We start from the raw sequence: 12,490 nt of genomic DNA on the forward strand, positions 1-12,490 counted from the left end.
GGAGCTAGATGAAAAATGTCTCTCCCATAAACAATATGGTGAGACATAACTTATAGAAACCTATCCCAGATCAGTCATCACTCGAGTAAACAAGGATCATACTAGGTACTGGAGTTCCTAGACATCTGGTGACAAACGGGCTACAAAATTCAGGACTGTTGGCTGAGCAACAAGGACAGCAGCTCCACGACTACTAGAAGAAAAGTTGCTCATTCATAGATTGAAAACAAAGAAACAATGATTTGCAATTACCAGTCAAGTTCAATGTAAAGATGATACCTGAAATGAATGCACCAGTTCTAGAAAAAACATAAGATTCAAAAGTAACATAACAAGGCTAGCAGTTCAGCATTGGTCTATTATACAAAATAAAGTATTCACAGAAGTAGAATTGGAAGAATTGCAAAGATCTACCCAGGGCAAAAGAATAGAAATAGAAAGTACAGACAAACAAGGAGTAGTCCGCAATAGAGGAAGTCAACATTGCTATTGAGTTATTCGCATTCCCAAACAAGGCACCCTCTCCTCTGCTTTCTCCTTAGAAAAGTTTTCTATTGAAATGAAGAATAACTGAGCATCCAGAACAGTATAAAAACAACAGAATAAGCTCACTGAAGCTCATTACAAAAAAAACCAGCTAGCACAAGTATTAAAAGATGCCAATACTGTACAATCAAAGATAAGCATTAGATTATTGCAAAATATAAACCAGCTGATGCACAGTCATCTGCAATTATAACTGAAGATCTTGGATGCAAAATCAACAGTGAAATAAACAAATAACAAAAGCCAAACAGTGTCCCACCAAAATGAAAGATCAGGCTGGAAAATAAGATCAGCATTTTAAGATCAGATGTAAGTAAGCTAGAACAGACAAAAGAAACTGAAGAACAAAAAGACAAAAGAACATTTGATCAAGAAATATAACCTAGAAACAAGGAGGTTCAGGGAAGAATGAAAACAATAAAGCAGCAAATAACTGCTGCAGCAAAGAAAAACAGCAGGTAAAAATTGCACACCAAGATAGAATCTCCCAATTTCAGCTAAAGTTTCTACCAATCCAGCAATGGAGAGACTGCAGGAAGTCAGTCAACACCTGACAAACAAGAAACAGTGCAATTCTGAACACAGCCATGGGTCATGCCAAAGAAATACAAAGGATGCAGCTTGGATAAAAGAGGACGAGAAAGAGGGAAAATTGAAATGAAAAAAATTGTAATAACAGCAGAAAGGGTGGGAAAAAAGGGCAAGGAGGATTAAGAATTAGTCAACACCAGATGATTTTGGGTTGAAACATCTGACTGGTCTACACCCATTCATTCCCAAACAGTTTAACAACATTCTGCAAGGAGGTGAAATTTTCCCAGTTAACATCTGGAAAAACCTATCTGATAATGAAAGGTTCAACAAAAAAGGCAGCACCAGACAACTACTGTAGAATTCAAACAGACAAGCATCTGCCACAAAGCACCCCAAAGCTAACAATTGTAAATAAGAAAGACAAAGTAGTCTGGATAATGGACAGTGAAATATTGCAGACAGCAGAAGAGAAGAGAAAGAACTGGAGAAAATCACAAAATACAAAGACCTAGAAACAGGAGTAAATTGTGGCAAAGGAAAGCAATGATAGTACCAGTAGTAACAAGTGCCTTGGATGTAATTCCAAAAAGTTTGGAGTGCCACTTGAACACCATAGGCATTCACACAATCACCATCAGTCAACTGCAAAAAAAGCAGCTTTACTTGGAACAACTTATCATCCTGCGATGATACCTTTAACACCATCAAACAACATCTGCCTATCCCAGGTCCTTGGGAACGACTTGGATAAAAATGCCAAATCCAATCTAAACATCTGGCTAACTGTGTGACCGACCATAATAATACAATTTCTTATTCCTGAAGGAAACAACTAATGAGATTTTCTCTGGGTGAATTGAGCAGAGGCTAAATCTTCTTAGTGCCAAAGATCACTGGGGGGATGGGGTAAGTTTTCTTACCCTGCAGTGACTTTGATGCTTACTCAGACATCAGGACATTTCATTATTTTTTTAAACAAAAAAAAACACCTTTCAGTGAAATCTTCCCTTGGTTTTAGCAGGCATTCACACCTATCCAAGTGAAAACACTGAAATCTTGTTTGAAAAAAGTAGATAAAATGGAAATCTGCTTTTGCAGCAACATCTCATAATGAATATCCATTACATAGCCAAGCCTGCAATTCCCATTTTCTGCTATTATCTGACTGGAATCCAGAAATTATCCCATGCCAGCTTTCTTAAATCCTGCTTAAGAAGACTGGGCAGGGTGGTGTGTGTGTGTGTGTGTGTGTGTGTGTGTGTGTGTGTGTGTGTGTGTGTGTGTGTGTGTGAAACAATGTCATTAAATTCCATTCAGCCTGAGGACAGACATTCAGTTTCTCTGCCTCATAGGAACACGAGGAATCTTGTTTTTTTCAGCATCCATTGCTCCATTCAGAGAACTCAGGTGACAGACTTCACTAGACATCTTGGCTTTATTTTCTGTGACTTATTCTATAGTACTCATCACTCTGGCACTCTACAAACATTTGACTCATGCCATCTGTTCCTCAGGCAGAAGCCTATGACCTTCATGCTGTCCAGAAAATACATCTGTTCCCACCATTCCTTTTCCTGCACTGGCTCCCAGACCTGCTGCCCTGGATGGAGCCTCTACTGTAGATGAGGGCAGCGGCAGCAGCAATCATGACTTAGCAAGTGAAAAAAAAAAAAATCAAGGCAAATGAAATGCCGCTGTTGAGTTTTGCTTACTGGGCTCTGTTAATATTGACCTTTAGCAATACAAACCATGTTGGGGACACTAGTGCATTGGACTCTTTTACAGAAGAAGCAAAGAGTAAATGAAATAAATCGAAAAGGATTCTTCTAGATACAGAGCTCAGAGCAATGAGCTCTCCCACAAAGTATGTTTGCATGGGCTGTGGATATTAGCATTTGCCTCCATATTTCTGTCCAATTGATTTTTGTCTGCTAAGAGAATTTTTACAAAGAGTTCTTAAAAATGCCTTTTGGGCCTCTTTTTTGAATATTATTTAGGAAAAAGCGAAGAGGGCCCTCGTAATTCTACCCTATATGTTATAAACCCATGTTTAAAAAACTGACTGAACTGTGCTATGACTAGAAAATGTGTTTCATGTTTTGCTGCAGTTTTTCTGTGTAATCCAGAGGAAGCAGCTCTCTTCTTATCAAGTACAGATGGCAAAAACAAACAAACATAAATTGGTGTGTGCAATTGCAACTGAGAAGACACAGAACGTCTGTTATCATATACAACATAGGCAAAGGCAAAAAAAAAAATGCTTGCTTGCTTGCTTGCATGGAGTTGGTATCTATTTAGATGGTGCATCAAGGTTTTTGTCCTTGAAAGCTGAGTTACATACGATGGCAGTCTGCATCACCTACCATCCATGCTGTCTTCACGACGTATATTGAAGTTTTCATAGGAATCTCTGCGGATGAGTGGATCTGAAGTGTTGTAATCCACAGAGACACTTGGGCCATTCTCTAAATGTTCCATGCCTGAGAAGCAAGGATAGAGTAATTTTAGGAAGAGAGCTTTTGGTGTGGGGGCAGTGAGGAAAAAAGTAGTAACGTGATAGAGGAAAGAAGAAAAATCAGAAGAAATAAGATAAAAGGGTAGCAGGTCTAATCTATCATAGATACATCTCAGAATAAGAAAGTCAAGATCATGAAGTCAGATTGCCCAGTTAAGCTATAGAAGCAAGGAGGAACCATATCTAGAATCAAGACAATAGCCAAAGAACTTGCCCAAGGAGTAAGGAAGTATATAGATCAGTGAACAATTACACACAAAGGGGCCTCTTTGTTTACTTTAAGAACAGTGGTTATTCAGGAATGTAATGAATGGAGTATTAGTTCACCGGGCAAAGGGAAATGGCCATCTGTTTGTGAGGACTAGCGGCCCCTGGTAACTCAGCAATTATCTGCTAATATTGACTCTGTTCTGGTTTTTGAATCTTTCAGTACTGATTGAGAAGAAAAATAAGGCTACCTATCCTGGCAGCAAGTTTAACAAAACAAATGTACAATCTCTGAGGCCTATAAATGGAGAGGGATAAAAGGAAGAAAGCAAATCACTATTACAAAAAAATAATACCTTGAATCTTCTCAGGACCATAGGAGAATACAAATTCCACCTTCCCATACTCAGGAAACCGCTCATCTGATTTTTTTTTTAAAAAAAAAAAGAGAGAGAAAAGACAAAATGGTATTCAGTAGATACATTCAAAATGTTCCAAGTTTCCATTGGGCTGGATCATGACTTGCCCGAACCAGCCTGTCCAAACTTTCAAACCACCACACATTTGTTTTGATGCATGAAGCAAGACAACTGTTCTAGTTCACATTTATAAATGTCAATTTATAGCTATACTCGGGCAGATAATAATATTATGGTAATGGCCCTGCCTGCAGCACTTGTTGCACTTCGTAAGAGATATTGCAGAATGCGAACAGAAAATTCTCCATTTCCTGACAGGAAAATTGACTTTAGGTTCTCATACCAAAAAGAATTATAGCCTTCTCTTTGGCTATTCCTTCAGCGAGGATTTCAGAACTTCAGTATTTTGTCCGCCTCTATGTTCCATTACAAGATGGCTCATCCTCAGTCAGCATCGGTGGAGCCAACCAATTCCAATTCTAAAAGGGTTTTTTTTTTTTTTTTTGCACCTGGTCTCTGTCCTTTCTCTGTTTCTGAGAGAAGACAACCCCCTGGGGCTCTTATCCTCTTCAAGCATGCAGATTGCAACAAGGCATAGAAGCCCTCTCTCGCTCCCCCCCCTTTCAAGTGGAGTCAAGAATTTTCTTTTGGATAGCATTGCTCCTGGAATGGCTGACAGCCATACAGACATTATTTCCTCAAGCACTGATTTTTGTCCACTACTGGCAGAACAATTAGAGTAAGATGTGCTGTCTGATATTTCAGTGCTCCATAAAAAAACTTGAGGAAAAAAAATTAAAAACCTCCTAGACTGTTTTTGCAGACTTCTAGATAGATACATACAATATAAAAATTACCAACTGAAGTCTCATTCGGCAAACAAAAAGAAGATAGAGATGGAAAAATAAAGGGGGGGGGGAATTATAGGCCTCAATACCAACTTTGGTATGTTTCGGATATGATCTAAATTAACATAATTAAAAACTACATAGAGTATCTGGGGATGACAATATAAAACAATGGAATGCCATGTAATGGTTACAACTGCAGTATATATAAATTTGTATCTGAACTTCTCACAAGTGCTTGCTAAATAAAGTGAAATGCTTTCTAAACTGAAGATATACTAAAAATACTGATTTTTCCTCTGAAGCACATCCTGGTGCCATAAAGTAAACTATTCTAGAAAAGCCACAACTTGATTACAATGGTCCCAATAAAAAGTGTCATGCATTTTATTACTTTGTTTCACCGACTCACCCATTCACTCACTCTCTTTTCTTGAACAAAACTGTCTTTACCTTTAAAGGCATCATCCAGGTCCTCTTTATTGAAGACAATAGCCAAATCATGAATGGCACATGTATGGAACTGCACTCGAAAGATGACATCCCGAGTCGGGCTACGGAATTCCTTGTGATAGCATTTCAGCTGCCAGTGAAAGAAGGCATAAGGGAAACAAAATGAAACATGCCATCACCCTGGGAGTCTACCTGAGAATAGGAATGAGTCTAGCCACTTGCAGGAATTCTATACTTGAGCCCCTTTTGTGCTGCAAAGACATCATTTTTCTGCATTTCCTCACAAAGACAGTGAACTTTTCTTAAGTAAATGGAATGCAGACTGTAGACTATGACACTCTTAGGCCTCCAATTCTGGAGTCTTTAAATGGGGTGCCAGCTTTTATGATCTAAAGACCCACAGTGATAAAAATGAAAGCATACATGTTTTGACTCTTACCAAAATATCTCCCTTTAAGAGGAGTCCTGGTTCTATGGTGATACAGATGCTCGTCTGGCTATCTCCCTGCACATTGCTATAAAGAAGTAGAAAGAAGCAAAATGTGGAAGACAATCAAAGCAACTCAGTGGCTAAGATTCCTTGCATCTGCCATGTCCAGGCAACAATCAAGATGATGTCATAAAATGTCAGAACCCAGGTTTCAATTCATCGGTCCATCACTCTCCCTCAGCCCAATTTACCTCATGAGGCTGTTTGAGAGAACATATGGGAGAAATAACTGCTATACATAACTCCTTGAACTTCTTGAGAATTTTTTTTCTTAAATGAAGGAGCCACTCTGCTATTTTAGTGTTTCTATTTTTGTTGTGCTACATTTGCTAAATCATTTTTACTGATCCTGAAACACTGCTTAGATCTGCTGTGGTCAGCATTAGAAACGGATACAGTAGTTACCTGTGGGCAATGGGGTAATGTTCCACAAAAATATGACTTTCCAGGAATGACCTTATCAAATTTTATTGTATCTACTCTTCATGCAGTCTGCTCCAGAATATACTGTGAACAGCTGGTACTGTATATCTGGAACTGGTCAGCATTTCCACTTCTAAGTTTTCTGTTATGCACACAAATACCTCAAAAGCAAGAATTTTCTTGCATACATGTGGACAAAAGTTTGCCATAATCTTCATTTCATTCAGTATCTTGCTGCTCTTTCATTGTACCAGAGCTTCACTGAGCAAATTCATTGAATAAATTCCATTTTAGTTGGTCAATATCAGCCAAAGTAAACTGTGATTGATGGCATTATGATTTAATGATACATTTGCTGATTTGAATGGAAAGGAAAGCAATAAAGATGATTCCCTATTCATATTTTTCTTCAATAAAGGTTTGATGGAGATTGATTGCATGTATACATCAAACTGATTAATAAATAGTGGTTTTAAATTCAAGTAGATAGAAGAGGAAAATAAACTTTAATCAGTGAAGTTATCTCTCTCTGGATAACTGTGAGCCAATAATGCTTTTCCAACCCAACCTATCTCAAAATTTAAATGATAAAATGAAGGCTAATTCTGTGTAACTATCTGTAACTCTTTAGGGGAAAGGCAATATATAAGTGTAAGCAAAATTGCATAAATAAAATTAAGCTGAAAGCTGTGAAGAGTGGGGAAAGCTGATATAGAGCTGCGAAGTCTCCTGAGGCCCTTTATATGCTTGTTGTAGTTGTAATAATAATAATAACAAATTTAAAAAATGCAGTCCCCAGGAACAGCATGAGTCTCTGTGCCAGCCATAAATACTAGAGCAAAACTCAGAATAACACATGGAACTAGGTCTGCAGGATACCACCTCTACTGCAAAGCTCATGGAAATTTCTACTCTGCTTTGCATCAGAACCAAGAAGAAATCTGAGTGCTGGAAATCAAAATAATAATGTCAACTCCATTTACTAGATTCCTGATGTGTAGACCGGTTGCATTGCCTGATATATCTTGAGGAAGGGCCGGCAGCCTAGGAAACATAAAACAGACAGAGAAAAAGAGACCTTTGTTACAGATTAGTTACAAAGAAGGGAATATGAAGGGGCCAAGGCAAACAGTCTCCCTGGAGGAGAAGCTTCCAGTGACAATACCCTCCCTGTAACAAACAACACCAATTTTGTGTCAGTGATAGCAGTTGTAGGAAACAGTAAAGTGTGGTTGAACAGCAGGTTTATACTATATTTTGAGGCACAGTTTAACTATAGTGTTTAGACACAAGTTGGCTGGGTGAATTCTGGGAGTTGAAGTTCACACATCTTCAAGTTGCTGAGGTTGACTATCACTGGTCTAATGCTTTCTCGGTTCAGATCTGATCTAGCACTCTGTTAAGTGCCAAAGCTCAGGAAACAGAAAATTAAATAAACTAAGATAGCTTTTGGTTTGAGAATTATATGCCCAACATCCAGACCAGCAAGATCAAGTTATGGAGAGACAGATATCTTGATGAATCTAACCATGTACCTTTTAGAGTCAGACTACTGAAAGCTTATCGTTAGGATATGAATCACTCTATAAATGCATTATGTGAATGTTACCCAAGATAGCTCTGTTCTTTGCTCTTCTCAAACATCCAGATTAGGAATATAAGAGTGCATTCAGGTTGAGTAAATTATAATCACTGTGTCCTTTAACACAAACAAGAAAACAGATTACATCTATTTGCTCATCCCTTTTTGGATTTATTTTGGATTTATTTATACAGCTAAGCCATCTTTATAGCAACTAAGACTGAAGGCAGTCTGTGGAATAGGAAGGGGAACCAGAATGCAGAAATAGTAGAAGAGGCTTCACCATTTTCAGCTACAAATGTGGAGTGCTGCTCCCAGAAAAAAAAAAAGAAATCTCTTTAAACACAACCCTAGAACATCAGTGGGAACAATCCCATTCCCTATCTAGCTTTCTATTTCTATAGAAAATGTAGCATAGGAGATCATTCAAGAACAGCTTTCTCCCACTGACCCTTGAAAATGGTGTAGTTCATTCTGTCACTTTAGCATGCTTACAACCTTGTTCCTTTGGAATCACTCTGGCCATAAAGGTAGTCAGTAAAGAAAAAAAAAGTTGTAAGGACCCGTATGGTATCTTTCCACCCAGTGGAGACCTATAATTGAATGTTATGTATAATGTGTGATGGAAAGGTCAGTTACCTCCTTTAGACTCAAAGTTGGGTATCCCATGCATGATGACATGATGCAAGAAGAGGGGCTTGTTGTTCATTTTGATGGTGCCAGACAGCAGACCGCTGAAGTAATGGACATATCTAGAGTAGAAACCAAAATAGTATCAGGGCATTTAGCTGGAGTCTCTTGGAATATTTATATTTCAGTGAGTCACTAGAGTTGAAGGGGCCATTTATGCCATCAAGTCTAAAACTTCTGCGTGGGAGTTTTTAAAATATTTGAATAAATAGCTAGATGGATTAGATAGATGAGAGAGAGAGAGACAGACAGACAGACAGACAGACAGACAGACATTGCCTTCTCAAATCAGGATTTCTTTATTATTTCAAGTTATAGCTGTGAAAAAATTAAAATGTATTCTCATATTTTTCTTTCTTTCAATCTCTCTTGTTGGCTTTAGAGCAAACATGAGAAAGAAAAGCAAAAGTGGTGTTGTGATTTTCAACAATTACACATAGTGTAATAAATAATAATGCTAATATTTTCAGTGCTGAAAAGACCACCATAAAAAAAATTCTTCATCATACTACTCAAAGGTCAGATACTGATATTCAAAATTTTATTATGTCTTTCAAAATGAAACGCATGCAAAGAAGCTTTAGAGGCTACAAGTTTGGATATCTTTTGGTCATCAGAAATGCTACACACAGGTTTTTGTCAGCTCAGCACCACCAAGTGACATTGACTGGAAATGCATTAGAAGCTAAAGAAAATTCAGTAAACATTTGCAGCACTAGATGTCTTCTGAGCATCATTATCTACATTTGCAACTACAGCCTCTACAAATATTAAGTTCTCCCAGCAAAAACAGTTGATTCTAGATTAGCTAAATACATTTATTTTAGGAACAGATGGGTCATATCTAACTGCAGAAGTAGCCCAGGACCCAGCAGAAACCCGTAGGTCTTGGGAGCTATAGTTCTGAACTGGATTATGATTGTGGTTGAAGCTTACTTTACCCCCTTAATTTCAACAACTGTGTGATTTGTTACATTTTGGTTCTGAACAAGCAATGAATAAAAAATACTGAGGCTTACTCTTTGTACACAGACAAAAAGTATAATTTTAATATGAATGGAGAGATTCAGGGAACCCTCTGATGATCATCTCTACATGTATGTGCTGAAAGCACCATAATGGGAGAAGGGGAGGAAGGGGAGGAAGACTAACCTCTTCTGAGATGGCTGCCCAGCTGGGATCACTTTGTCCTCATAGAACCTCTTCATGGCAAACCGGTCCAGAGCCTGATCTGCACTGTGGGAATAAAAAGAAGTGGCAGTACAAGTTTATTTCCAGAATGATAAGAGTTTCCTTGGGAGTTCTCTCTGCAGTACTTTGGCCCACTCGTCCACCATTGTTTGTTTTCAATCACAAATACTAAAATGGCATCAGTAAAATAAAAAATTGCTGAATTAAATTTAAAACCATATTGGGCTCATTTAAAAACAGCCATTTAAGTTTAATCATCTCCGTACCAGTCTTTTATCAACCCAGTGCCCTCCAGTTGGGTTAACTAATTCCCACCCATCAGGAAGGTAACAGATTTGAGAAAAGTATTCAAGAAGGTAACAGATTTGAGAAAAGTATTCTGTTTTACATTTGCATCTAGATCATGAGCCACTGCCTCTGTCTTTTGTAGCAAGTGTATTATCTTGCCCCGTTTGAAGTTCTAACTTCTAGTCTGGGGTGGGGATGGGTTACTTAATTGTAGAAATGCAACGTGACATCCCTCAATCATTAATGAATTCTTACAGTGGTGGGATTCAAATATGTGAACAACTGGTTCTCTGTGTGGATGCCTCTTCCAGAAGTCCATTCTGGGCCTGGGCAACAAAAAATTAGCTACCGGTTCTGCCGAAGGGGTGCGAACTGGCTGAAACCCACCACTGAATTCTTGGCAGTCCAATACTGAGAATAACCCATATACACCCCAGCCCTTTGCAACCCAGTTCAGCAACTTTACAGTGTAAATACCTATTTCATGTTTTCATTTCCCCCATCCATCCCTTGGCCTCTTTACTTTGTGCTTGTTGACTTGTGATTAGCAAAACTCATCATGTCCCTATGAACTAATAGAGATGCTTTTTCTAGCAGCAAAAAGGGGCTGGGGATAAATCTCCATGCAATTTCCTGATCCATGTAAGAATTTTGGGCAGCATACTAGAACTATGTAATGACACCACTGTGTTTGATAAAGTTGTGCGTTTGTGAGTGTGTACTGGGAGGGAAATCGGGCCTTGCCTAAAGTTTGGGATTCTATTATCAAAGTGGACCTGGCAAGTTTCTAAATAAGCAGATTTCCAATATCACTACCCTATCAGAATTAAAGCCACTGCTTTTCTAGCTCTTTATAGCCACCCTAATATGTAGTTTTCTTACCTGGCTGAGATATTGCTATAGTGCATGTAAGCAGCAATAACAACTCCTGTTCGACCTCTGTTTCCCTGCAGACACAAAGAAAGGGAGAAAGGAAGTAATAAATCAGCATCCTCAGTAATCATGCCTCGAAGAAGAAAGATTACAGTCCTTGTATCTTCACTAACTGGAGAAGAGCCTAATGCTGGGAAAGATTGAGGGCAACAGAAGAAGGGGACGACAGAGAATGAGATGGCTGGATGGAGTCACTGAAGCAGTAGGAGTGAACTTAAATGGACTCCAGAAGATGGTAGAGGACAGGAAGACCTGGAGGAACGTTGTCCATGAGGTCATGATGGGTCGGACACGACTTCATAACTAACAACAACAATAACATCTTCACTAATGCCATTTGAACAGCACTTTCTGAAGGGAAGAGATTTTAATAACATGGGACAATCAACCTTTTGGGGGATGGCATTAATCTGATTTTTAAAATGTCACACAGAAGTGTGTACTCAAATTTCTATTTGTAAATATGCTTCCACACACAATGTGTCTCTAAATGTGTTGGTCATAAAACACATCAGAACTTTCGAAAAATTGAAAGCGGGTCCATAATAAACTCCATGTGTTGGTGCAGGACAATTTTTTTTCTCAATTCGACATCTTCCAGATATATTGAGATTCCAGCTCCCAGGTGTCTCGTTAACATCTATCACCTGATTAAGAATTTCGGAAACTTCAGTTCAAACATGTCTGGAGGGCATCAGGTGAGGAAAGTCTGGAGTGGTGGCACTGATCTGTTCTGAAATTTTTGAGAAGTTAAATTCCTTGCACTCTTCCAGGAATAACTCCCCACCCAGAACGTGGACACATTTGAATGGGAACAGATGCCACTTGCTCTAGTCAAACAATATGAGAGATGAGCTGAGGCACAGCTCAGGTAAGTCGGCAGAAGTAAACAACCATGGATGCCTTACAAGAAGACGATAACTGAACAATGGTTTCCAAAGGGGAGGAAAATTTATTAAGAGTGCCATTATAAGGACCAAGACATGTATTATTCCATAAATGTGTCTGGATCAAATTAACCAACAGATGGCGCTGCCCTCTTCAATAATAACTGCTGGCTGGATTTTGCAGTAGGTTTTGCTATTTAGGACTCCTCTGGGAAAGATTCTGGAGAAAATCTGTGCGACTCTCCTACTCCTCAAACACAGAGGCATTTGGGGCATCACCACAGGGCCGTTTTAAAATTAGGTAGTCATTGACTTACAGAAGTTCGTTTAGTGACCATTCAAAGTTACAACAGCACTGAAAAAAGTGACTGAGGACCGTTTTTCACACTTACGACCGTTGCAGCGTCCCGCATGGCCATGTGATCAAAATTCAGATGCTTGGCAATGGGTTCATATTTGTGACGGTTGAAATATCCCGGGTCAC

General features: G+C 38.8%; 1 protein-coding gene and 1 long non-coding RNA gene across 15 annotated transcripts in view; one reads left to right on the forward strand and one right to left on the reverse strand.

Moving 5' to 3' along the window:
* Positions 1–11,689, forward strand: part of LOC120307911 — a 28,826-nt gene extending 17,137 nt beyond the window's left edge. The window contains exon 3 of the long non-coding RNA XR_005556695.1: positions 11,140–11,689. This is a non-coding gene — a long non-coding RNA (uncharacterized LOC120307911). The remainder of the gene's footprint in view (positions 1–11,139) is intronic.
* The window catches only part of TNS1 (tensin 1), a 356,761-nt gene that overhangs the window by 86,045 nt on the left and 258,226 nt on the right, over positions 1–12,490 (reverse strand). For all 14 annotated transcript variants that reach the window (XM_039343171.1, XM_039343170.1, XM_039343169.1 and 11 more), the window contains 8 exons: positions 11,069–11,133; positions 9,860–9,943; positions 8,657–8,769; positions 7,419–7,479; positions 5,962–6,037; positions 5,523–5,652; positions 4,159–4,224; positions 3,444–3,560 (listed from right to left, as the gene is read on the reverse strand). In XM_039343171.1, coding sequence (XP_039199105.1) covers positions 3,444–3,560; positions 4,159–4,224; positions 5,523–5,652; positions 5,962–6,037; positions 7,419–7,479; positions 8,657–8,769; positions 9,860–9,943; positions 11,069–11,133 — 712 coding nt within the window. The remainder of the gene's footprint in view (positions 1–3,443; positions 3,561–4,158; positions 4,225–5,522; positions 5,653–5,961; positions 6,038–7,418; positions 7,480–8,656; positions 8,770–9,859; positions 9,944–11,068; positions 11,134–12,490) is intronic.

This window comes from Crotalus tigris, unplaced genomic scaffold (assembly GCF_016545835.1).
Source record: "Crotalus tigris isolate CLP2741 ecotype Arizona unplaced genomic scaffold, ASM1654583v1 scf7180000017834.3080900, whole genome shotgun sequence".
In the NCBI taxonomy this organism is placed as follows: Eukaryota; Metazoa; Chordata; class Lepidosauria; order Squamata; family Viperidae; genus Crotalus; species Crotalus tigris.